The sequence below is a fragment of the Stegastes partitus genome, unplaced genomic scaffold (assembly GCF_000690725.1).
Source record: "Stegastes partitus isolate 25-593 unplaced genomic scaffold, Stegastes_partitus-1.0.2 Scaffold462, whole genome shotgun sequence".
NCBI classification, from domain to species: domain Eukaryota; kingdom Metazoa; phylum Chordata; class Actinopteri; family Pomacentridae; genus Stegastes; species Stegastes partitus.
Window position 1 is genome coordinate 63762 of NW_007578193.1, and position 27638 is coordinate 91399.

Genomic DNA, 27638 nt, shown 5'->3' on the forward strand with positions numbered 1-27638 from the left:
AGTTATTCATTCTGACATTTTAGCTGAACTCGGCTGAACTGCAGACTGTGTACATAGAGCAGATAAGAGACATGAATGGAAACCAATTAGAAACGTAAGTAGTAAAATATCTGTAGTATGTAGGAACACCTTTTCCACATTGTTGGTCATACCTGTGGTTTCTTGGGGGAAAAAAATGTTTTGAATGATGATGATGATTCCTGGATTTTTCAGTTTTTGTAAAATAAGTAACTTTTATTTTTTATTTTTTTCGCTTAAAAAAATATTTATGGCATCATAACTGTGTCATACTGCACAGAAGACTGTGCTGAGTTCTAACTGTGCTGTTTCACCAACACAAGGCATCACTGTGAAAACATAGATTTTAATGTGTGGTCTGTTTTTGTGTGACATTTACCCAGCAGTAGGTTATAGAAGAAGGTTGTGTTTGCTGAAAATAAATGAGTGGTTTAAATCTACTAATCAAAATAAATAAAGCTCAGGGTGAAGTTATTCTGACTTTTAAGCTGAACTAGGCTGAACTGCAGGCTGTGTACATGGAGGAGATGTGTGAAAAGCAATTTAAAATGTCGGTAGTAAAATACCTCTAGGATGTAAAAACACTTCTTTTTTTTTTTTTTTTTTAAATCATTTTTGGTAATGTATCTATGATTCATTCTGACATACACAGTCAGAATAACTGAAATCAAATTTGACAGTGAGGTCTTGTTTTGTCAAACCCTTCTTGGATGTAGCTTGGGTTTGTGGCATTTCCATATGCTAGTCCCCGTTTTACAGACACGTACACACTAACATGCATACTGTCGCTGCAGTGCACATGGGGCGATCATGCAACCCGGTCCTCGTGTCTGTGAAAGATCAGATGATCACAGAGCATCAGCTTGTAGCGATCCTGATTCCATACTCCCTGTTTGTGGACAGCTACAACAAACGGCCTAGTGTCACGATGACGTCAATTTGGCTACGACCGAGGGCTAATCAGCTTTTTTTTTTTTTTTCTCCCCTCCTTTGTTGTTTCATGGAGCTTTCAGAAGGCTTACAATTTAGCAAGAAGTGATTTACTGCAGCCCGGCACGCTCTAAAATTCCTCTCTGTATTCCTCCTCACATGTGTAGATTGTTTACGGAGAAGAGGAATTCTAGAGGGATGGCGGTCCGCAAGGGGCTTGGTTGCTATGGTTACTAACCCCTGAGCTGGGTTCCATTTAGCAGGAAGGAAGCTAAATTATTTGCAGACAGAAAAGAGTAAGCTCATGTAAGGAAAGTCTAATGAGTCAAAAACCTCTTCATTCATTCATTCATTCATTCGTTCATTCATTTATTTATTTATTTTTGTCACAAATTAGAAATCGGAAGAATGAATTTTGAGCTTTTGCTTTGCTGAGTCAGTGATGGAGGAAGTATAGTAAAGTGTAAAAAAAAAAAAAAGTCAGGTTTTAATAGTTTATAACTGCAATCTTTTGAGCAATTAATTGTTTTGTTTTTTTCTGGTTGTGTTAAATTACAGATATTAATCACAAAAAACACATTATTTACATTTTAACCGTAAAAAAAAAAAAAAGTAAATAATGTCCACATCAAAAACACATTTGATATTAAAATGACACTTTTTTTTTTTTTACAGTATTTAAAACTGGAAAATAAAAATTTCTATAATATAAAGAAACAACTATGTATATTAAGTACTGAAAATTTGTAACTTGTTTGTAAAATGTTATTTTAAAAATGTGCACTGTCTTGTTAATCAAATAATCTTGTAAAATCAGTGAAAAAATATAAATTTTTCCGTCCGTCCGTCTTCTCCCGCTTATCCGGAGTCGGGTCGCGGAGGCAGCAGCCTCAGCAGAACCTCCCAGACCTCCCGATCCCCACACACCTCCTCCAGCTCTTCCGGGGGGACCCCTAGGCGGTCTCAGGCCAGTCGAGAGACTTAATCTCCAACGTGTCCGGGGTCTTCCCCGAGGCCTCCTCCCAGTGGGACGCGCCACTGGGAGATGTCCAGGAGGCATCCGAAAAAGATGCCCGAGCCACCTCAGCTGGCTGCTTTCAGCGTGGAGGAGCAGCGGCTCTACTCCGAGCTCCTCCCGCGTGACTGAGCTCCTCACCCTGTCTCTCAGGGAGCACCCAGCCACCCTGCGGAGGAAACTCATTTCGGCCGCTTGTATCCGCGATCTTGTTCTGTCGGTCATTACCCACATCTCATGACCGTAGGTGAGAGTTGGGACGTAGATTGACCGGTAAATCGTGAGCTTTGCCCCCTTGCTCTTCTCTTCTTTATTCCTTTATATGTTCACTTATTCTTATTTTGTTTTAATTCAAAAAAGCCAAATGTGTAAGTAATATCCAAATCAAAAATTGCTATTTTTTTACACATGGTAATTTTATGTATTACAATGTGTGAACATGAAATGTTGCTGTATTTTCCCAAATCACAAGCTGCTTAGAGGTAGTAACATCCTGTACCCATCACTTTCATCAGTACATTTTTTTTAGGCAGAGCAAATTTGACAGACTGTCTTTTTAACTCATCTGTCTGTAAAGCAGCATACTATTTTTTTCATAATCTCAGAAGGCATAAGGGGCTAGGCCTCAGTTATTGACTAAAATGAGTTCAAAGGGCATTTTTCTGGGGATAAAGTGTCATAATTTCGAAGGTGATCAGAATTTGTTTATAAAAAATCAAAATCAGGAAAGGTGCTAGAATCAACATTTCAATTAACTATTAGTGAAGTCAACCATTTTTTTCTCTACTTTTTGGGGCGTAGAATTCTAAAGTAACAGGAGATGGAAATTTAAGAATACCTCAAAATTTGAAAAAAAAAATATTTAGCTATATTTCCCTGCTGGATTCAATAAGATGCACTTGTACTGAAGATTTTTTTGGGTACCATAATGTTCTGTTTCATAGTTCTTACTCAGCATTCTTTCCTTAGCTTGACAAGTTTTAATACTGTTGAGTTGTTTGTACACATAGTTTTAGATCGATGACATGTTTCAGAAAACTATGCAGATACTTTAATTCTGCGTTCTCAGAGACCCCAACTGTAAAACATGGTTAAATACATTGGACTCTTATATCCTGTGTTTGTGAGTGTTGTTGAAAGTACTTTTTCTAAGCAACACCCTCTGAAATCCCAAATAATCGTCACACTTTGTTCACACGATATCTCTCTGGGTTCCAACTAACCATGAGTATATTTAACATCACCATGTGGGACAACTTATAGTGCATTTTTTTTGTCTGTGAATCAGTAGATGATCCACATAACATAAGATATTTTATAATATAATACATTGTTTTATTGTAATTTCAGTATTTTGTCAACCTCATCAAATATGAAAACTCAGTTTGTGGCAAAGATGGTGGCCAGATGGTTCCTTAATGCATATTTTCATACAATTGGGTTTTATTAAGATCAGAGAAAAAGAACAAAAGCTTTCTTTTACAGAACTGTTTCTTTGGAAACTGCGTGTGGGTTAAAATATTAATATGAAATAACTGAGAAAATATCATATTTATGGAATGATTTTTTTCCTAATCCTTGTGTTCTTCTTGTTCTCTTTCAGACCACATTAACAGAGGTGCAATTTGGACCAATGAAGTTACTTAAAGACCCACTTCAGGTACCGTAAAACAATGCAGACCGTCTGAATGAGTGATGCTTATGTGCTTGAATGCATTCAGGCTTTACGTAGAACAACAGTTGTGCTCCAGGGAAACATTCATGTCCATATTGTTGAGGGGTTTTTAGAGGAGCTGTGGAGCTGAACTTGGTGTGATTGGTTTGGTTGCATTTCTTAGGGGTCAATATTTCAAAACGTCACCAGCGTTTGTTTGCACTTTGAACTAATCTTGAATTTCTCAAAGATATCACACCACTCCAAGAGCTTAAAGAAACAAAAAAGTCCCCATGCAAACATTCAAAGAAGAGGACCAAAAAAAAACTGTTAATGGACGTATTGTGTGGAATGCAGCCTTGGGTTGTCACGGAAACGAGGCCAAACATTTATGACCAAGAACATAACATAATGAACAATACGCGTTATGGAGGGACTGCACAGAGGATCCATGGACCAGTTTTGTCACTGCAGATCGGACATTCCCTGGCATTTAGTGGTTCATTATACAGTTTGTCCCTTTGGCATGTGTTGCTGCTGTTGTATGAAAACTTGGAAACTGGAATTTGACATTTATTTTACGAAATTTGATTTCAAGGGTGTGTTGCAAAGCTGAACATTCATCTGTTTTGATAATCAGTTTATTGATTTATTCATTTTTCAAGTAAAAATGCGGTGGGAAGGTAACTGGACTTCTTCTTTTGGTTCCTAAAGATGTTCTACCGCATATCAAAGAGGCTTCTTCAGTTCTAATCGACTGATATGGAGTCTCATATTATATATATATGACCCCCAAATCACATAGCTAATGGCCCAGTACTGACCAAGAGCTGCCAACCTTGAGGTGTGAGTTGTTGTCAAACTGCCAGGTGATGGATGATTTAAAGTGTTACTGGTGGTGAAACTTTCTGCGGAGAGAGCTCAAGTCTGCACTAAAAGTACCTGATAAGTGGTGTTATAAACCCCCTCCTCTGCTTCGAGATGGCTGCTACAGATTAACATAGATGGCATCTCTCAATCCTCAAACCTGGGTGCATTCCAGTTTCCATACCACCCTACTATATAGCGTGCTAACAGAAAAATTTAGTACGTTCCAATAAGTAGTATGTCAAATGCAGTATGCAAAAAATATCCGGATATCCATTACATCCTGTTGGATTTTTTTTTGGTATGCAAGCCAGCATGCTTTTCTGGCCATTCTGACCCACAATCCCCTGTGCAGTTATGTTAAATATGTCTCACACAAGTATAAACAAGCTTGAAGCACATGGACAGACGATGGCTCATTTTAGACTGAGTCAGTTAAAGTTTAAGGTGCATCATTGTGACGAAATGGTATCTCCCAATTGTATGTCTACTGCATGAAACTATACGTACTGGGGACAACTGTATTACATACTTACAGTGAAAAGAGAAAGTCCATGGTTTGTTTTCGATGTCCACCACAGAGGAAGGGGTCTACAGCAGCACTTATCAGGTACTTACAATGCAGTCTTGAGTTCCTACTCTTGAGTCGACCCTCACCTGGCAGTTCTACAAACATTTGTACCTCAAGGCAAGTGAGTCTTGGATTATTGAGTCATGTGGTTTTGGGGTCACAATGCAAATATCTGTGACTCCCCTTTAGTCAGTTAGAACTGAAGAAGCCTCTTGGATGAAGATGAAGCATCTTCAAGAACCAAAAAGACAAGTCCAGATGCCTTCTACTGAAGTTCTGAGAACTCCTATGACCTGAATGACTGAGAATCTACACAGACAAGTAAAAATGCTCAACATTTGCTGGTTGAGAGACATGAGAACTGGCTTCTTTTACCTTTTATGCATTAACTGAACACTTTGGGAGTTGGTCAGACAAAAGAAGATGTTTGAAGATGTCATCTTGGACTTGAAAATTGTCTTGACTTTGTTATTTTCCAGACTGTTTTTGGTTGCATATCTGGTGAATTGCAATTACAACACAGCACTGCACAAGACTGCTAATACGTGACATGTATGGAGCAATGAGGATGTTGTATAAATGAATGAGAGTCAAACCAATACATTCAAAGTGCTGTGATCTAATGCCGTGTATAAGTGCACAGACTCGGCTTCATTGTCTGATGCGCTCCAGTGTGACCACGGTAGGAAAACGAGGTAGAGAGATATCCCCTTCCTGTTTTTGTCACTCACAGCTGATCCTGTCATGCCCTCCTCCCGTCCACTCCTCCTCTTTTCTCGCCGTGCACAGGATCTGGCCGGGCCCTCGCTGTTTTCAGCAATGATGTTTGCTAGACAGAGCGATCAAGCCCTGCCAAAATGTTCACTACCCCTTTCAAACTATTTTTTCCCCCCCTTCCCCTCCCTCTTTGTCTCCCTGCCACATTCTCTGCCTCGTCCATGTGTTTCTCTGGAGCAGCGTATCCTCACTTCTCAAACTTTTTTTTTGCTCCAATGTTGCTTTGAGGTTGTTGGACTTTTTGGTATATCTATTTAGTCCCAGCACGGGCTTCTGAAAAGACCTGATCTCAGCCTATATTACCCGTTTTCTCCACCTCAGCGGGAATGTTGACTTTTCTATCAACATCCCAATGTGGAATTCTGATCTAATTCCCTGTGCGTACCGAACATAGCTGCAGGACTCGGAGGTGATGTATTTATGACCCGGACCCTTATTGCGGCTTGAAGGGGAAAATGTTCATACGTGGAATATGGTTTGCATTAGCAACACCTCTCTCGGGCCTAATGGCTTGCCGCTTCACACTTGAGGTTACCATTTAGGTACTCAAATAAAGGCCACGCCAATTGTCAGCATGAATCAAAAAGACAACTGTCAAAACAGCCAATCCTTTATCCCGTCATTGTGCGCAGGACAGGACTTTTAGTTTCCTCAACAAAGTCAGGCCTTTGTGTCCTAACTCAACCTTACAGGTGTGATGCAAAACCTTAAAACTGCAGAACAAGCTTTCTTTTCTTTACGTTCATTCTGCTGCCTGCCAACAGTTGGAGATGACGTCTGTTTGAGAGAGTGACTCATGAATCTGCTCTTAGTGCAGCACTGCTCTTGGAGGCGGGCCTAAATCTCTGGTCCAGTATTTACGCAAGTGTGGGGTTATATGAAAGTACGGTGGCAGAGAGAGAGTGTGCTCTCAATGGCTGGTTTGACGGTAGCAGCAGCACTTTTTCGACCACAGCCTTGGCAGACTGGTGGGAGGGACGGCAGCCAGTCAAGGCCACCTCGACTAATTGTGTCATAGATCATGGCAGCGGACAATAAAATCTCTGACGCAGTACAAGCTGAGTCTGATCAATCAGGGCCTGTCCACCGGAGGCCTGAGGTCACGCTGCAGGCTGATTAGGACGACAGGCACAAATGAGTACAAATGCAACAATGATGACTTGACAACTTGGGGCTGTTGTTACACTGAGGCATCTGAATGAGGTTTTACTGCAGCTCTCTTTATGTTTTTTGCTGCACTAATCCTATAGCACAGGACAGGGCCACATAATTTGTGATTAGTTCGACCGATTTCTGTAATCAGAGCACAGCTTAATATCAATGAGCCCAGTGGCTCTCTTACTGTATGTTGCACACTAATTATTTCTAGATCTTTTTCACATTAATTACTTCTTAATTGTTACAAATCAAACACTGAGAGCTTTTTTTTTAATCATTATTATTGTTACTACTATTAAAGCAATTCATCAAGCATGTCATTGTGAATCAGATGTCACTTTGGGTTCAGGAGAATGTAGATTTTTTTGGGGCGAGAATCTGGATTCTTTGTGCATTTGCCAGCAAAATCTAGCTAAAACAAATTCTCATAGTACAAAGTGTGTGGAGCTCATACTAACAAATTCATGGTATCTTTTAAAGTATTTCTTAATACCTTTAAACACAGGAGACACTGTTTATCGTTTTGCTTTTTTTATTCAATATTTTCTATCAATTTAATATTGAGACATTATTTTCTTTGAACATCTAAACCACCTGTGCAGTACAGATGTTTTCTGAAGCCCTCTTAAACTCCAATTTAAGATGTGCAGTTTATTCATTGATAGTAGTAGTCGTAGTAGAAGCAGTATGACATTGCAAGAGGCCACTCAAAAGTAAAAAAAAAATGACTCAGCTGGAAATATGTGCTTAGTCATCTCTTCTTTTGCAGGTACTTTTAGTTTTTGCCAAAGAGGACAGTCAGAGCAATGGCTTCTGCTGGGCATGTGAGAAGGCCAACTTCAGGTGCAGCATGGCGCGAACACCCGAGTCGGCTCTTGAGTGCTTCTTGGAGAAGCATCACGACCTCGTCATCATTGACCACAGACATTCCAGACACTTTGACGCTGAAGCACTATGCCGGTAAGCAAAGCTCTGCCACCATCAACGCACTTCTGCTTTATGTTGTATTTCAGGAATTATATTGCACAGTGGTAATTTTTTTTGTCACAGCATTGATGATCTCTTTTGCCTGAGAACCGGCACAGAGTTTGAGCTGGGTGGCATTTAGGACTGAATAAGAAAATGTATATTTTTAATACAAGCAAAAGGAAAAATAATACAGTTGAGTTGTTGAAAGTTAGCTGCTAGGTCAATCAATTTGCATTCATACAACCACTTAGAGAATCTGGAGCTGAACACTGCAACTATTCATTCATTATTTTTAGTGGAAGTTTTCAAGAATTGATCTATTACTTGCTATTTATATGCACTACCTCGTGCTAGCTATTTTTTCTATTTCTCCATTCCTTTTCTGCATTTTCCTTTTACTTTTTGCTCTTTAGTTCTCCTTTGTATGGTAACACGATCACACACTGTAAGTCACAGGACATGCATGTACAGCAGACTCTAACTGTGGCTATATCTATTTAATTAACTTGCTGATTTTTATGTTTTCATATTATTAGAGCTACTTCACAGCCTCCATTCATATCTCCTGGTTTTGAATCACTGCTGCATACAGTTGAACCAAATTTTGTCAGCAACTGTCATGTTAAGCCAGCGACCTAATTCAGACCAGATGATCCTAATAGGACCAAACTACTTTTCATTTGTTACAGCAAATTTGGTAACCCTTGTGATTATGAGCCCGTGTGTGCGGCTCTAAATGTCCAGCTCACTTTTGGGCTTCCATTGCATGCTACCTAGCAGAGTTCATGTCACTGAGAAATTGAGCGGTGCCTGCCCATACCACTCTCTATCTTTAGCCTCTGCCCAAACCAAAAACACATTTACAAACATTCATTTGCCCTGCCCAGCGTGTATGTTAACCCTATTCATTTTGGCCGATCCATATGTTCAGTGTACACGCACGGGCTCTGATGGGGGAACTAAAGGGCCTTTATGACCACTGGCTGGGGGAAACCACAGGCGGATGAGTGGCCCTGTACACTGCATTCTTTCAGAGGCCTCGGCCTGCTTACAGAGCTCCACCACTGGGCTCTGCCTGCCTGGGAGAATCGGAGCGTGAAAAAACTGAAAAATACATTGATTTGATGCCACAGGCTTTTCCACCGGCCTCGCTCACTGGCTAAAAGGCTCTCTCTGTTTACATTCAGGTCAATTAGAGCGGTCAACTCTGCAGAAAACACTGTGATAGTCGCCGTTGTGAAAAGGTATGTACAACTTGGTCACCCCCTCTTCCCCCTTCTCTTTCTTTTTCTTGTCCTTTTTCCTCACTGTCATTTTCTGATGGTTAAAAGTGCTGTTGGAATTAAAATGTTTGGCTTAGTGGAGGTCTGTGGGCCTGCATTTTATCACACACAGCAGCCCTCTGATGTTCTCCAAACAAGCATTTGTCATGTTGATGTTTCAATGCTAACATGTGTTCTCTCTTTAAGGCCAGACAGAGAGGAAGCCTCTGTGATGCCACTGATCAATGCCGGCTTTAATAGGGTGAGCCGCATTATGTCTACATTTGTGCGTGCATTTGCATTATTCTGTTGAGATGTTTTATGTCTCAACTGTCAGCACTTACTGAAATGCAGAACTCTGTATTGTAAATCCCTCTTTTTTTTTTTCTTTTTTTTTTTGGAAATGGATGCATTGAATCTCCCGTGCATGAATCACTGTGTTGCTCTAACCCACAGAGATATGTGGAAAATGCCAATATGATGGCCTGCTACAATGAGCTGCTACAGTTGGAGCATGGAGAGGTGCGGGCACAGTTCAAACTGAGGTGAGTCGCGCAGTATTGCTGCACTGTTGTAGCTAAATTGTACAGTAGTTACACAATGCCATTGTTTACACCTTTTACACAGAGAGCAAGACATTATTTTACACAGTCTACTTTTTATCCCACTTTTTTTTATGCCTGTTAACCTTCCTCAAAAATACATAAATGTCCATTTGGAAGCAAGACACTGTTGCATATGTTAACAATGACTCTGGTGTTGTTGTCTCTCTACACAAGGGCTGGCAATGCTATTTTCACTGCTCTAGAACAAAGCCAAGAGGCCATAGAGATCACTTCTGAAGATCAAGTAATTCAGGTGGGTTTTTCTTAAAGTTTTCCTTCTAATTTTATTGTTGCAGTTTGTTTCCCTCTCTGTCCTTCCTTCCTGCTTGTGTCTCTGTCATGTGAATGGCCCAAAACCACCGTGTTTCCACCATATGCTCTCACATAAAATATACATTTGACCTCCACAAAATAAGCAGCGACTGTGACGACTTGTCTGAAAATGCATTGTTGCGTTCGGCAGGACTCACATGTCACTCGAGGTCAAGATCTCAACTGCGTCTGAACTCAGTTGTGGATCTTATAAACTGTAGATCACGATCTGATGCTCTTGTTGCCTCTCCTTCACAGTATGTGAATCCTGCCTATGAGTCCATCATGGGCTACCAACAAGGCGAGCTAATAGGGAAGGAAATAATAGAAGTGCCTAAAAGTGAGAAGAATAAGCCTGATCTCCTTGAAACAATAAACTCCTGCATACGGAAAGGAAAGGTAATATGCATTCATTAAATCACCTTTTCATCTACACTGTACGTTTCGGACCAAACACAATATTTAATGTGGCTTACTTAGTCCGGATCTTAACGCTCTGAACTCCTGTCACATTTTTACTCACTGTGGGCTCATTTTTCACTGCAGTATAAACTCCTGCATCTTTATGGAAACAGCGCAACCATGGCTAGAAGTAGAGAGAACTCAACCATGTCTTCTGTGTAGAATGGCAGAATTATTATGCCATAAATCATTGAAAAAAGAAAAGATGAATTTCGTTGTTTTTAATTTTAATTTTTAATTTTTATTTTTTTAATGAAAAACAAAAAAGGATTTTTAGCCACAGCATTTTTCCAAGTGCTGACAAGTGTTACCAATAGTGGGAAAAAAACTGTGACTCTATATACTATAAATAAATTACTACTTTAATTTCCATATTTTTCTTCTATTTGTAAACACAGCCTGCAGTTCACACTAGTTCAACCAAAATATTCCTGATTTTTTTGTCACATAACTCGAGTCTCATGGCTTTTTTATTTGCATCAAGGAACACAGATTTTGTTGTTTCTTGTAGATTTTGTGTGTGTGTGTGTGTGTGTGTATTGGTTTTCTGACTTTTTTTTAAAGGACACATGTAGGATACAGTGGTTTTGAAGAAAAATCCCAATTTAAAGCTTTGATTTGGTTTATTTTTCTGACAAAACTGCACATCAGCAATGTTTTTACTGTTTCTGGCTCTGATAGATGTTGTCATTTTGGCACGCAGAAGTTGTTTTTCAAACCCACCAGTGGGTTTTGGGATTTAGAGAGTTAATCTCATCAGGAAATGATAACAAAAATAATCCCAGTTTTTACATTGTAGCTTGTATGTGTAATCGTACAACCAATCTTGCGACTGGTTCTAGTATTACATACGTAGTTTTGACGTGCAATACAGCTGCCACTTTATATTTTCACAATCAGATCTCTCTTGGAAGAGCCACAGATATCTGCTTCTGCCTTCGTGTCTGTGCATGCATGCCTGCACATGCATCCACGTGTGCTGTAAGTCAGCACCACTGGTCATCCAGCCGCTCCGTTTCATGTGCACAAGAGCAGCGGCTGATGGCTGTGCCGTAATCTTACTACACAGAGAGCGAAGGTCAGCTCCAGACAGGCGAACAGCAGGAAGGGTCTTTTAAAGCTACTAAAGCGGTCTGTAGGTGGGGGCTGACATGAAACAAGCACGATGGACTCCAGGAGCTCTCCCCCTACCCTTGAAAGAGAGTCGCTGCTCTCTGAAATACTCCGACCAGCCCCACCTCACCAGCTCACCTGCTGCACAAACACCGCAGAGCTCACCCACTCATAGGATAGTTTAAATTTTAGATTTTAGCAGGTTTTTTGTTAGTTTTTTTAAGGATGAATGGTTGAATAAATATGTTTCTGTGTCTATGCATTACATGTCTGTTGGTTTTGTTGTGTTCCAGGAGTGGCAGGGGATTTATTATGCCAAAAAGAAGAATGGAGACAGCATTCAGCAAAATGTGAAGATCACACCTGTAATTGGACAGGGAGGGTGAGTGGCAGTATGAAGTATTAAACCTACTGCGGCTAAGGCAGTCTTGCTGTATGTAAATCACTTTTTGAGTAACTGAATAATCATACATGTATAACATATGAACCATTAATGATTTTGTCTTTTCATTTTTTGTGATGTGCTGCTATGTGTTTGTCATCCACAGAAAAATCAGACACTATGTGTCTATCAACAGGCCTTTAAATGATAATAATAAGGTGAGTTGTGTTTCTAGTTTTGGTGATTAATAACTGACAAGAGGAGCTTTCTGGCTTGCATGTGTCAATTTTTCTTTTCTCTTCTGTCCATGCAGAGTGATAAATCCAGTGAACGTGTGCAGGCAGAGTCTCAGACAGGTGAGATCCATCCGGAAATTCTCTCAAATGCTCGATATACAAGACTTTTCAGTCTTATCCACATGGAAGTTATTTCCATGACAGTGTATTGGGTGATTTGAGAATTTCAGGGCCAGAATTGTGCTCATCACGAGGAAGCACAGCATCTAGTTCCAGCGTTAAATGTGCAGATAACACACTTTGCTAATATTAACTGATTGTTTGCAAACACAAAATATTGCCGGCACCAAATATTTGCTGGATAACAATACATTGGAGATTTTCCATTTGGGGAACCTGAGCTTTGTAAACAGAAATTTTGGAAATATGTCAGCGGATGTATTGCACCATGCCAGAAAATCATTGTTTCCTTTAATCACGACCCAGCTTTTAAACAGTGACTAACAGAGTGTTCAGTTCTGCTTTATCTTGCTGAGAAATATCTAAAAAAAAAAAAAGAATTCTGTCTAGTGTTGGCCTTAAAAAGTGGCACGTACTTTTATTTACTTTAAACTCGACTATTGTTCCTTGTTGTATTGTGGTATCAACTGGAAAGACAATTCACAGCTGCAGTTGATTGCAAAATGCAGCAGCAACGCGACTTCTGACAGGTAAATAAAGCAGGGATCATATCTCTCCTGCACTGACATCTTTTCACCTGCTCACTGAAAAGAGGTGATTTTGAAATGTTGCTATTCGTTTATAAAGCGTTGCATTGTGGTCTTAAACAGTACATTTTACAGCAACTTCTAAAAAACACCCTTAGCTCCTTCGGTTTTGGTTCGAGGCTCTAAAGGTCTCTAGGTTTAAATCACGTTTTGTCAGCATACACAGCCATTCTAAGAACTAAACATTTAGATTTTCTTGCCTACCTTTTTAAATTGAAGGCTGTTTTTCATTTTTATTCAAAGTTTTTAATTTGCATATTGCATGTTTCTGTCATTTTGTATTAAAACATAAAGTATGTCCATAGCATAACTGTCTGTGTATTGTAAAGAAGCAACGAAATGCGTCCTTCCTACTTCCTTAAAAAGCTGGTTAGAGTTTTTTTAAAAATCCCTTTAAACCAAACGCCACATACAGATTTGGTTGTTCTGAGTCAACGTTGAGCGATTGTCTGATGGAAGATAGTTTGATTAAGGTTTATTTAAATGAAAAAAATCCAAATATTCTAGCAATTTTTAAAAACTGTTCTTATAGTCAACAAATTTCATGCTAATTTCATGGAAAGGCCAAAACCAAAAATGAGTAGATGCTGTCCAAAATGATGGCCTGTGTCGCTTAAACCCGTTACTTCATTACCATCGGCATCTGCACTGTAGTTTATTTTGAGTCAGTCTCACATATATGCTCTTGTTGCTGTAAAACTCTGACGAATGTGTTTTAATGTGCAGTTGGAAATAGCTCCCCAAAATCCACTATTTATTCCTGTGTGTGAAATGTTTGTTAAAAACCACAGTGCCATTGTAAAACCACTATTTTTGGTAATTACTGACCCCTTTTTTAAAAAACAATGACCCTGTTTATTTTTGACCAGCTTGTAAAGGTTTACCTTCCCAGTAGGAACTACCAGGCTGGAGGCGGCGTGGAAGTCAAAAAGCATTGTGAGATGGACTTAGAGAGTGTTAGTTTTGATCTTTTTTATGGGATTTCTTGATAATAAGAAAATCTAGATTAATACCATGCTTTTTCTTTAACTCTCTTTAACCCCAAGACGCATCTGGTTTGAAAAGAATGTTGTTTTTTGTATGTTTTTTTCATTAAGTGCCAAATGACACCATTTATCAGAGCAAGAAACTGTAAAAACTGAGAGAATCGTCTGATTGTCAATTGTCCGACAGTCCTCATCTGTTTTGTGCTGTTCTGACTGAAAAATGACCAAATCAAGACCTAAAATTGTGTTTCTGTCTATCCATGATTGTTGAGTTTTCCTGAGTGCGGTTGTATTCCCAGTGGCTTTTAAATATCACATGAAATTATCAGATTCGTTGGTTATTAATCTCACTTTTGTTCCCATTTTCCTCCAAACATCAAACAGAACTTATAAAAAGCGGCAGAATCAATAATTAGAGCTATAGTTTTCTTTTTTAAAGTAATAAACAACTCCATGCTGATTGAACTGACTGAGACATTTCCTTGTCTAGCCAAAAATATTGTAATAAGGGGTTGAATCGGCCTCGTCACTTAACCTGACCTGTGTTTCTGTTTGTATGTGTGTTAATTTGAGGTGTTTTTTTTTCTCCCCAGACATACAATCCAGTAAGCACAAAGACCGGAGGAAAGGCTCTCTGGACGTAAGATCCACAACGTCTCGGGGGAGTGATGGTGAGAGTGAAGGGAGATAGATGACAGAAACTTTGGGCGTTTCTTGTCAGCTTATGAATCCTTCCTAGTTGTCTGTTTGCGTCAAGTGTTAAGTGGATTCACACACAACCACAGTAATTAGATAATAGGTGGAAAATTGCAGCCTAACTTGTTTCTGAACCCAACCATCAAGTTTATCATACAGGGTGTCTTTGTTTTGTTTTTTTTTATTCTACCAGGGAGCTCGCAGCGAAGACACTCGTCAATGGCCCGAATCCACTCCATGACCATAGAGGCTCCCATCACCAAGGTGGGTTCATCATCATCCCTCCCAGCCTCCATCATATGATCAGCACTTTGTACTGATGTTTAGCATCTCATGACTGAACTCTTGCATTATAAAAACTGCCACAACTGCCATGAGCATTTCTTGTACAGATGCGAGCTCTGAGTGTAGAGGTCATGCACAACATGTCAAGAGGAGATAGGGCTGATAAAATGCCACATTTTATGCACAAGACGGGAAAACATGCAGGACCTGAATGACCTGCTGTTTCAATGGTTTGTGCAGTCTGTAGCCTGGATAGTCGGAAACAGAGAAAGTCCCCAGGGATGGGTCATATGACACACTGCAGTTCCTCTGCTGTATCATTTGACTGTGTAGTCAGTCCCTGTGGGCGTCATCCTCTCCAGAATAAAGCGCTGATAGAACTGCTGGTACTGTGTGTACACATATGTGGAATTAGCTCCAACTTGTGCTCTCGCACATGTTTGCTGACCTCGCCAATAGGTGCCCATTGTTAGAAGCTCCACAGCCTTGAAGTAAAAATGTAGATCTCTCTGTGAGTTTTCTGAGATTGTCCAGTTGTTGTTTTTTTAGCATTTTGCTTTTGTAGATTTTATCTTCTTTAATAAAAGAAATTGTAGAAGATGTCATTATTGACCATTTTAGAGTTTTTTAATATAGAAAAATGTAAAACAGATAAAAAGTATCAGAAAAATTGAACAGACTATTTCTGTTACTGCAGGGATTACAGAAAAAAATAGTACAGTATTGAGCTTTCACGATTCTGATAGGTCGATTTTATTATTCCTTTTTTTTTTAAACTTTTGATAAACAAAAGGATCAAAATAGATTTTATTGATCCCTCACTGGGGAAATTAACATGTTCCAGCAGCTAGATAACAATAAAGCATGATAAAAACCAAGGCAAGAGATCTAAAAGTAGAATATATAAAGAAAAGTAAAGAAATAAAAGAAGATAATAAAGACTATTCACACTTTAAGCCCCTTCCACATGTACAGAAGTAAATATGGGATTGCACTTAAAAAGCTGTAAAGAAAAGCTGTGTTACTTTGTTATTGCACTTAAAAAGTTATAAAAAGCAACTGTGATATATTGTGTTCTGGTCACATTAAATATTCTAACTACTGAAGGAAAAAAGCAGCAGCCCTGAAGTTCTTTCTCACACTGTGGGTGCAGCATGTGTCCCAGCAGGCTGTCTCCCTTTTCTCCAGTGTTCTTGCAATGCTAAGCTAAGCTAACCATCTCCTCACTGTAGCTTAATATTTAATCGAAAGATATGTGTGACATTAATCTGCTCTAATCCTTGTGAAGAAAGGGAACAGGAAGATTTAAGAGGTGTGACCACATTGCAAAGTGCCAGTGTTCTGGCCTCTTTACACCGGTGCCAGCATGTTTCAGGACTGATTTTTAAGCTGTTTGGGCACTGCTGAGCAAATTCACACATTTTGTTGATATTTTTATTTGTAGTAAATGCAATGAGCCATTCTGCAAATCATAATGTACTGTTACTTTTTATTTCATGAAGCTAAATTGTGGTATTTGAAACATGTTTTTTTAATTTTATTTTATTTTTTATGAAGCTGAGAGTTTTTCTGATCTTGATGTTTCTTCCTTGCAGATCACTTCAAGTTCTTACATATTTTTAAGCTGTTTTGCACACATGCCATATTTACTCACAGATAGATTGTGATGTTCAAGTTAGAGAACTGTCAAGGCCTTTATTTTACTTCAGAATATTTTTCTGAACATAGCTCATGGTGGACTTGAGGTTTGTTTTGGATCATTGTCACATTAACCTCAAAGCAGAGCATTTCTGCCCAACAGCTGGCCAGGTGCTCTTTCACCAAATTCTACTCTTTCTTTTGCATCCAAACATATACAGTATTTGATTATTGTGGCCAAATACTTGTTTCCAAAATGCATTAGTATGCTGCTGTGCATACTTTTTCAAAACGTTAGCTTTTATTGTGCAGCCGCAGGTAGAGTTTTCTTCAGATGAAGCTTCCACATCAACTCTATTTGAGCATCTTTGCTGCACAGTGGAAGGATGAAACAACACTCCTGTGTCAGCTCAGCATTTCTGCTGCTTCTTTTGCAGTCACTGGAAGGCTTTGCTTTGCTTTTCTGTCCAGAAATTTGCAGTTAAATCTGAAGGTTTTTCTTCACAATTAAAAAAATAAATAAATTACACTTCTTGAATTTATTTATAGCATTTAAAAAAATAAAAATCATAAGCTGGAAGTGATATGGAGAGTTAGAGAGACTGATAATTTATCCGTTCCTAATGACAATTCTTGACCTGCCTGATCAGTCTTCAGAAGTCCATTTTGGCTCGTTATTCACATGCCAATGTGAAAAACAAGCCAACAGTTATGGTTAATATTTCTCTATCTTTAGGTATAAGAAATGAACAGTTTATAGTGTTTGTTTCCTGGATTAACGTTGGTTCACAAATCAACAAAATATGCAATTTCGTCAGTGCTGCCCAACTGTATTTGTGACCTTTTTGTCCCTCAGTGTGTTTGCCCAAAAACTGCTGCTAACAGAGCCTTTGTAGTCTGAGCCCAGAGGCTTTGGAATGACCCCGATAAAGTAGGGCAGCTAAATGTGAACGTTTTAGAAAACTGATTTCACTTGAATTTTACCGGGATTTTCTTGATTTTATTTGTCTTTTTAGAACTTGTTCTATTTATTACCTGTATGTTTCCTGTTTATTCTTTGCTACTGCAACACAAAAAAATATAATAATGCTAATCTTCCTCCTCCAGGTAATCAACATCATCAACGCAGCGCAGGAAAGCAGTCCCATGCCCGTGGCAGAGGCCTTGGATCGTGTACTGGAGATCCTGAGGACCACTGAGCTTTACTCCCCACAGCTGGGCACCAAGGATGAAGATCCCCACACGAATGACCTCGTGGGGGGGCTGATGACGGTAAGAAACAGGCCCCTTCAGAGCACGAAGGTCCTTCAAGAAGTCCGAAACACCCAAACAGCTTCCTTCCGCTACGCATGAATCAGCTCCTATATGATAACAAATGAATATCCACCAAGCATGCGTGATGAAAGGCCGAGATATGGTAAATATGGGACACATTCGGGAGCTTGTGGACTTTTGTTTTTGAGAGGATTTCTACTCATATTTGGGGGAGAGAGAGAGAGGAGAGAGAGAGATTAACAGACAGCAATGGTGAAGAACAGAAGTAGAAAGAGTGCCAAGTTGGCAGTCTTGGCAACAACCCCAGAGGAAGTGTTAGATTGTCCTTTGTGCTCCTGTAGGCTGGAGAGGAAAGCCCACCCCACCCTTTCTTTCTCCCCCTCTCTCCCCCTCCCTCCCTCCCTGTCTCTCTGCACACATGCACACAGTCACACTCACATGAACCTTTTCCTCTCGACTCCACAGGCCTGGAAACATCCTGTTCTTTGGATCAGATGAATAAGCATGGCTTTACTTATACATGTACGCTGTGGAAACACAGAGGCACAGAGGTGTTAGTCCTTCACCACAAAGATTTGTTCTGCATAAGTGATGAAGGCTGATGGAACCAGAAAACCATGAGGTGTTTGTCCCGGTTTGGATGATTATTTTATGTGCGATCAGATTTGGTTTATGAGGTGCCTGGTTGGGTTTGTATTTCCCAGGACTTGGTTTCCAGTTTGTTATGGTGAAGGGGCTGCTGGGTCTGAACTCAGGAGACCCAGTGAACATTCGGAGAGAAGCTGTCATCTTTCTGGGAGAAAATCTTAAAATAGCCAGTGTGTACAGAGGCAGCGCCACCATGAGACAATGCTCAGGTCAAAGATGAGCCAGGCTCCTCTTCCTTTTGCACTTGCGAAGTAAACATTTCACTCTGTGACACACACCCATGTAACACTGACAACCTATACATATATATAGATGCAGTATGTCGTGCACCCGCTTGACTGGAAGATACAAGCCATGCAAGTCATTTGAACAAGTGGCAAGTTGCCAAAATGTTGTCTCAATGAAGTGCAGATTGTTTTAATGTCATGGTTTTCTTATTATTGTTGAATGTAATTTAATGACACACAACATCCCAAGGTGATAGTTTTGTACTACATGAATATAAATGTCTAAATCAAAAAAGATTTAATTTTTGCTCTTTGTCTGATATTCTTTGAGAGATGCATAAATGGAGACATTAAACAAGATTAGGATGCTGGTGGCTCTGTAAGACTGTGAGCTACATGCTAACATCAAATGGCAACATGCTGAGGTTCACCATATTGCTAAAAACACTTTTAACAACTAAACTTTTTTCCCAGGTAACGTAAACCAATCTCTATTATCGTTCAGCCTCTGGGGAGTATGAATGTTTGTGCAACATCTCGTGGCAATAAATATTTCTCTTCACCTTTCACACTCTTAACACACGGCCTGTAATACACAGCTGGTACAGATCACAGGATGATTATACATCTCATCGCACGTTTGATTATTTGGGTGATGAAGTGTTTCCCCACTGATAGGCCCCATTTGCTATCACAGCGTGCAGCAATCCCCAGAGGATGGTAAATGTCATAATGAAATAATTTATCCGGCATATGTGCATAAATTACCGCTCTGTCATTTCTGACACAACTATTACAGTTCATAAATATGGTAATTATATTTTAAACTGCATACTGGTTTCATTAATAAGCTCAGTTTGGTCACCCCTCCTGTACCCTTGTGCACGCTCATGAAGGAAAAGGTACGAGGTTTCGGCATATTATAGCATCCAAGAATTGGTATCATAGCACAGCCAGGAGAACATTCATAAAGATCTTCATTCAGGGAAAAAAAAAATTATTTCTACTGTCAATACTTTGTCGAAAAGCCGTAAAAAGGCACAGAGTTAAGAAATAAAAAAAATCACATGTCAAGTAACAAACAGTTTTTAAGTGCTCTAAGTAGTGAGAAAACCGTCTGAAAATGTGTTATTAAGAATCTCGTTATGGTTCAAGATTTTAGGTTTCAGTTTTAACTGGATACAACATCCATATATGTCAATATTAAAAAATATATTTTCTTGCCTGCTGTTTTGCTAGAACTCCTCATTGAGGCTAAATCTGATATGCAACTTATGTCATTTTGTGAGTCAACAAAACATACATACATTCTGCATCCAGTCCAAACTGATGTCTGTGTTTGTGTTCGTGCTTCTTGTGGTTGTAATTCAGCACACTTTTATATTAAATGTCTCAGTGAAACAATTCAATTCAAAGCATCCAAACTGTCCAAATTTTTTGGACGCAAAAATCTTTCAGTTTTGTTTCAGATGTAAAGCTTGTGCTCTTAACACTGAGCTAAACTAAGTATCTGACCGTTTTAAAAAGGATGAATGATGGATTTATTCATGTTGTGTATGCAGTCATTTCCCCCCTACTCTTCCTTAGTCCCTGAAACTTTCTTTCTCTCTTTCTTTCTTGTTTGCAGGATGGTTTACGCAGATTGTCAGGAAATGAATACATCTTTTCCACAAAACGTGAGTTTACATTAAACCTACAGCATGTTTGGGCACTAAGTGCTGCAGCTTTAGAGTTACTTTTATTTTTACCAGCTCTGTTGTTTTTAACACTCCAAATCATTTTTTTTTCTTTTTTTTTTCTGCCTGTGGTTCAGCCAAAGGTAACGGACAACACATTTCTAAGCGTCCCCCTCTTCATCTGAATGCCTCCTTTCTTGTCTCTTCAGAGCCCCACCATCTCCCCAGTCACCTGACAACTCCTCTGTCACTAAATGACATCCCCCCTCGCATCGCCCAGACCATGGAAAATGAGGACTCTTGGGACTTTGACATCTTCAACTTGGAAGCTGCAACCCTGAAACGGTGAGGCAACAGCCCACTTAAGAGCAGACAGAAGGACGTGTCTGTGTCTTTTTCTAGGGAGCTTGGGATGAGAGTTTGTGTTTAACTACCATGTTGAATCCTCCTGCAGGCCTTTGACCTACTTGGGCCTGAAGATCTTCTCCCGCTTTGGGGTCTGCGAGTACTTAAACTGCCCTGAAGCCACTCTGCGCTCCTGGCTACAAGTAATTGAAGCGAACTACCACTCCAGTAACTCCTACCACAACTCTTCCCATGCAGCTGATGTCTTGCATGCAACAGCATATTTTCTCTGCAAGGAGAGAGTCAAGGTAAATTAGCAGGACACTTTAAAAGTGCATGAAAACTCAGACTGATGCTTCCAATGTGGCAGCACAGATAGTTGTTATCGAATTGCATGGCTGGATTTGGTAGATTATCTAGATTCTGGAGGTTTCTATTGTCGAGCGCCACAGCGTTGGGTGTCAAGTGCTCCATCGGAGCCTACTCTGTCCTAGAAAGTCATGCCCAAGTGTGTCAGTGGCTCAGTAACCGGTCGAGGGCCTGCACTGGTTAAGCTGATTACCAAACCGTCTATTTCGGATCTCAGTCGAGTGATCTTTCATTGGCTTAGCCGGTGAACTGTGAAGTTACATCACCCAAGGTTAATGAATTCCTGGAAGTCTGCAGACAGGTTAGCTGCTCTGTTATGTTGCAAATTAATTGAAAAATGATCCGCATACTCTTGTATACGACACTTTTTCTTTTTTTCCCCTATAGTTGTGTGACACAAACTACTCAGCAAAACACAAATTACTTCTTAAACATGACTCCTAAACTTACAAGTAGTTGAGTGCAGCTTTTATTTTGTATGTGCTCAGTTACTACTGTCTAAATTGAAGATAAAACAAAGGTTTAAAAATGAGAATACATTTTTAAAAATTCAACAAATGAAGTATTTTCAGTATATTGGGCAACATTAGAAGTTCGCACATATTTCTGGCTGGTCAGTTACATGTGTTTAGTTTAATTTAGCTAAAGTAAGGCGAATAATTGATGGATTATTTTCTATTTATAAATCATGACTGTCTGCTACAGTGTAGAGCTACTTCTTGATTAAATTAAATTAGCACTTTTATTCATATAGCAGTAATATTCTTATTATTATGTGCAGTATTTCAATTTAATTTGCATTGTTGTTTTTACTTTGCCAGAACCATTTCCAGCATTACTTCTTACTTTTGAATCTAGTCTTAGTTTAGCTTGCATATTTTAGATTTTTAGTAATGTGCTATGCATTTATCTTATTGCTTTGCTATGAGGCACTGCATTTTATGTTGCATGTTCTATCTTTTTTTTTTTTTTTTGCAATATCTGGCACATAAATTTACTTTGGGATTACTACATTTCTATGTTATCTTAACCTACAATTCACAACATATGCCAGCTCAAGGCGCTCCATATAGACAGGTGAAGACCCTGCAAAATTATACAGATAGACCCAACAACTCCCTTCGAATAAGCACTTGGCAACAGATTCAGCCTGCAGGCTAAACTGGATGCGTAGTGAATGTAGTAGAAAGTTACACTGCAGCAACTTTTGACCTAGTCAACCAGTCAGAGCTGCCAAACTTCACATCTGCTAGCAGTAAGACTTGAGTTGTAAAATACTAGACTTAAACTTAAATGAAAATGTGTCCAGTTTCATATTTCTAATGCTTATGTGTCATTTGCCCCATCAGCAAAGCTTGGATCACATCGACGAGGTAGCCGCTCTGATTGCTGCCACTGTGCACGATGTGGACCATCCGGGCCGAACCAACAGCTTTCTGTGCAACGCGGGGAGCGAGCTGGCAATCCTCTACAATGACACAGCTGTGCTAGAAAGTCACCACGCGGCGCTGGCCTTCCAGATCACCACGAGAGATGATAAGTGCAACATCTTCAAGAACATAGAGAGGTAGGAGATCCAGGGGACAGGACACCGCAAACATTGCCTCTTGGGTTAAAGATCCCAGAATCACCGAACACAAACCTAGTACCTGCCGTAAACCTTAACAGTTAACAAGTGGATACGGCTGTAGTATTTAGCTACAAGTCTGAAAATGATTAAAATATCCATCATTTCTGCAAAGAATGCAAGTCATTTTATTTAACTGTAAATCAGAGGAGTTCATTTTGAGCTCAAAAGAACGATATTACGAGCTCACCGAACATCATTTACTGACACAGCATGGATAAAATGATCTCTATGTTTCAAATTATTACCTTGATGTATTCCAAATTAATTGAATTTGCTGACTTCTGTGCAATTTGAGCTATTAAACTCAGTTGAATTAACGTATTTTTTTAAACAAACTCTGCTTTTAGATGAACCCATAAACTCTAATACAGAGAATATTTGTATATGTCAATCAGGACAATTCATATTTTATGTCTGGAAATACAGCCGGGACCTAAAGTGTCATTGGGGATAAGCTGAGGGTGCATATGCATCGATGAAAGAAATAGTGTGTGTGTGCGTGTGTGTGTGTGTGTGCGCGTGCGCGTGTGTGCATGTGCGCTGACAGCGGCGGGATAGTAATGTGATTTGAGTCCCAAAACAGAATAGCTCACATGTGCTGGTCCCCTCGGAGGGGGAAGGTGAACAAAGCACCCATTCATCGCCACTGTCACCGCAGTCAGAAGGGGAAAACTGTTCACACGGGTTTCCATGCTATTTACCACACTGTCATCTCACTCCCTCTGTTTTCTCTTGTTCTCTTCTCCCTGCCTTTTCCCTGCATCTGATTTCTTCCTCTCTAGGAACGAATATCGAACATTACGACAGGCCATCATTGACATGGTGCTCGCAACCGAGATGACCAAACACTTTGAACACGTCAACAAATTTGTCAACAGCATCAATAAGCCGCTGGCTGCTCTGGAGGAAAATGGGGTGAGATTAAAAAGGAAATCATGATGAAACACCTTTCTTTTTTCTTTTTTTTTCTCCTACATTTCATACCTGTGTAGAAATAGTACCTCTAATTTTAGCATTTTTTTCCCCCTAAATGAATCAGTGTTGTGCGTCAGTGAAGGAAGGACGCGTAATAAGATAAACGCAGCTATTGTAATCTCATTCTGTCACACACGGTAGCAGAATCATTCTCTACCAGAGTGAAAGCAACAATAGTTTAGGAGCTTTAGAGATAATGGTGCTGGTTCTGGGGACTCGCGGCCTGTTGTTGCCTCGGTTCAGATATCTTTGCAGGGAGAGAATTTTACAACTTGGTACCATCTTTCTCATCCCTGTGTGGAATGCTCAACACAGACATTTAAAAGTTGTCTTGCCTTTTAAAGGCAGAAGTGATATGAATAAATGATTTTAAACACGTTGTTTGATTGAGTTTTTGGTATTAATTGCATCAGAGGTGACATTTATGTATTAAAAGAATGCTTTGGAAAGCAGCCTTTGTATCGTACATGCGCTATAATTTAATTTTAAAGTTAACCTCAAGTCTTGAAGGTTTAGAATCTCTCATCTTAACCCAATAAAACAGTCCTTATGTACTTTTGTTCAACATAATTATCTGAGTATTCAGTCTTAAAACACAAAGGCGCCTGCAAATCATGTGACCACATGAAGCACGCTGTACTCATTTACATGTAAGTGTAACCCATAATGAAATGTTAGAATTCTTCTTCTCCATGAAGAAAATAATACCATTTATCTACTGCAAGTGTCACCTGTATCTCTCCAAGTTATAAAAAGACAGTTATTTCATAAAAAAATATATCTGTCATAAGGAGATGTTTATTGCAACTAATAAGCAAAACTTCAGTTGTCTTTGCACTACAACTTTGTTTCTGTTGTATTTTTCTCAGGGTAACAGTGATGAGGAATCTGTCAAAAGCATCCTGACGTCTCCCGAGAATCGCATCCTCGTCAAGCGGATGCTGATTAAGTGTGCAGACATCTCCAATCCATGCAGGCCTCTGGAGCTCTGTATAGAATGGGCCGGACGCATCTCAGAGGAGTATTTTGCACAGGTAATTAGAAAAAAAATAATACAGTGTCAGTGGAGATGGAGCCAGTAGGCAGCAGCTGCATTACGAATGTTTTTTTTGTAATTGATGTATTTAATGTGCTTTTGCTCTTGTCCCTGGTGCAGACGGACGAGGAGAAGAGACAAGGTCTACCAGTGGTTATGCCTGTGTTTGACAGAAACACATGTAGCATCCCAAAGTCCCAGATTTCCTTTATAGACTACTTCATTACGGACATGTTTGATGCATGGGATGGTAAGACTTCACACGAGAGAAATACACAATATTACAAACTGGGATACAATTAGCTGTCTTTTAGGTGAGTTATAGTGGGGGTTTTTTTGGTTGTTTTTTTTGCAAGTAGCCCACACAATGTCAATGTCATGTTTAGAAATCTCTGCACACTGCATGTCATTTAATACAGCTGCTAAATTAAAAACCTGATTAAAGTTCCATCATTTTTTAAATATATTTTTAACCTGCAAGTCTTGGGGATGCAGTATCTGTGCAAATGCTGACCTCATTGAGCGGGTCCAAGCTACATTATCAAATCAACTCAGTTCATTCATATACCTTAAAACAACCTGATTTGTCCTCCCAGAGAGGACGGCTGAGGATGAAGCCTCTCTGATTCACTGTCAAAACTCAGTGGACTTTAATAGTTATTTTTCATTAAATAAACCAAATATATTTATATTGTTTGTTTAAAACAGGCTGAGTTGACCAAAGTGCTTTACATGTTATCAACCAAGCACACTCACATTCACACCTATGGACAATTTAGGATCACCAATTAACCTCAACATGTTTTTGGACTGTGGGAGGAAGCTGGAGAACCCGGAGAGAACCCACGCTGCACGGGGAGAACATACAAACTCCCGACAGAAAGATCCCGGGTGTCCTTACTGGACGACAACCAGGCTGCTAACTACCACCGAGCAGCCCCCAATTAAACACATTTTAAAGTTTTACTTGAAAATATCAATGGAGGAAGAACATTTAAATAAAATACACAGCTTCTTTGATAGTGTCATTTTAAAAGTCAATGTTTTCATTAATTAGCAGATTCTGGTATCAGATCAATATGAGGAATCAGTCCTTGCTATGTGCACATATCCTGTTAAGGTTTAGGAGCTTGGAGAGAAAAGGTTTGTTTTTAAAAGCATGTCTAAATAAGATAGAGGTGTTCATTTAAATAAACGCTTGGCACTGTCTTGAAAACAAAATCTGATTTTAAGCCACGACTCTTTTTGTGTCTTCTCTCCAGCTTTTGCAGACCTCCCCAATCTTATGCAGCACTTGGACAACAACTTCAAGTACTGGAAAGGCCTGGACGAGAGGAAGCTGCACAGCCTGCGACCACCTCCAGAGTAGCAGCGCTGCAGCGTTCGGCCCTGGGACCCTGCATTTCCGGGGCGGACCTCCTCTCTCCTGCTGGGGCGTCTCTCTCCCTGCCAGCCCAGTCAGCCAAAGGGGCCTCCTCGCCTTCACCCTCCTGCTTCTGTAGCACGCCGAGCATCCACATGTCCGTCCATACAGAAACCACAGAAGGACTTCCTGACGGGCGGTTTCGCGGCAGTAACGTTGCCGGCTTTTTTTTTTTTTTTTTTTACAAGCCTGTCAGATGAGAACTGTGACAAAACAGACACACAGCATCCTTTATGAACTTCTTGTGCCCCTCAGGCATTTTGCAGTGTAGCTGGTCAAGTGACATGACTGAGAGGGGGGGAGGGAGGGAGGGGGAGGGTCGTCGCAGGTCTCCTGGCAAAGCATCCGTCCCCTGATCACCACGTGGGAACTCCTGTTTGCCTGTGAAGTTGCTGTTTGAGTTTGAAAAAAAACAAATAAACTGCTTGTTTCCTGAAGGAGCGGATGGAAGTGCGGTCTGCAAATGAAGGTGTCCGATCCACGTCAGGCCATATAATCACTTTTGACCTCCATCCCTGTGCTCGCAGCAAGACAGGACTGCTCCTTCAACCCCTGGAGGCCACACCATGAAAGAACACTCCACTGCTTTTTTTTTTTGTTTGTTTGTTTGTTTGTTTATTTTCGGGCAATATTTTCACGTGTCCTTCAGAAACACATCCGAGTTGACACGTAAGCTGTCACACAACAGACATGTGAGAGGGGGATGCTGTCTTCGTGGGTCGGGGAGTGGACCTTTATCGGAGGCCACCGCTGAGAGACAAACACCTCAACATCATGATCATAGGTATCTAATTACAGATGATTTGGTATGTTAATTTTTCTTAGATGTTCCATATTTTCTATATTAAAATTCATAAATGAATTAGTTGATAAATAAGAACAAAATGAATTTAAAAAGATAGCGACAGAGTGAGAGAGAGAGAGAAAGAGAAGAAAAAAAAAAGCCAAAGCTAATAAAGACAAACGCTACTATAACTCTCAAAAAAAAAATTCACAATTATTATTCATATGAAGCATTACCATATTAAACATTTTTATTTTCTTATCAAAAGTACAGTACCAGTTTGAATGAACACTTTTGTATTGCACTGTAAACAATATTAGAAATGTCTACGTCTCAGTGATTTGTCCAGGGATGGGATGTTGCATTGGAGAATAAGCTGTTATCGTCGATCATCAGGAGTTTGTGTGTGTGTGCGCGTGCGTGTGTGTGAGTACGTGTGGGTATGTTGTAGTTGTCGGTGCGAGTGTGTGGGTGTATTCATTGTTGCAACAATCCCGTACTCTTGGTTTAATGCTGTAAACCGCTTGACATTTGACAACAGCAGAAA

The 27638-nt window shown here is 39.8% G+C and overlaps 1 protein-coding gene across 2 annotated transcripts in view; it reads left to right on the plus strand.

The window, feature by feature from the left end:
* The window catches only part of pde8a (phosphodiesterase 8A), a 50147-nt gene extending 22509 nt beyond the window's left edge, over window positions 1-27638 (plus strand). For both annotated transcript variants that reach the window (XM_008286638.1, XM_008286639.1), the window contains exons 2-22: window positions 3567-3623; window positions 7760-7950; window positions 9147-9203; window positions 9429-9483; window positions 9678-9766; window positions 10001-10079; window positions 10397-10537; window positions 12007-12095; window positions 12262-12313; window positions 12409-12451; window positions 14678-14755; window positions 14974-15044; window positions 17811-17975; window positions 20481-20529; window positions 20739-20874; window positions 20984-21182; window positions 22593-22810; window positions 23656-23788; window positions 24718-24882; window positions 25005-25134; window positions 26147-27638. In XM_008286638.1, coding sequence (XP_008284860.1) covers window positions 3567-3623; window positions 7760-7950; window positions 9147-9203; window positions 9429-9483; window positions 9678-9766; window positions 10001-10079; window positions 10397-10537; window positions 12007-12095; window positions 12262-12313; window positions 12409-12451; window positions 14678-14755; window positions 14974-15044; window positions 17811-17975; window positions 20481-20529; window positions 20739-20874; window positions 20984-21182; window positions 22593-22810; window positions 23656-23788; window positions 24718-24882; window positions 25005-25134; window positions 26147-26253 — 2304 coding nt within the window. In that variant the 3' untranslated portion in view covers window positions 26254-27638. The remainder of the gene's footprint in view (window positions 1-3566; window positions 3624-7759; window positions 7951-9146; window positions 9204-9428; window positions 9484-9677; window positions 9767-10000; window positions 10080-10396; window positions 10538-12006; window positions 12096-12261; window positions 12314-12408; window positions 12452-14677; window positions 14756-14973; window positions 15045-17810; window positions 17976-20480; window positions 20530-20738; window positions 20875-20983; window positions 21183-22592; window positions 22811-23655; window positions 23789-24717; window positions 24883-25004; window positions 25135-26146) is intronic.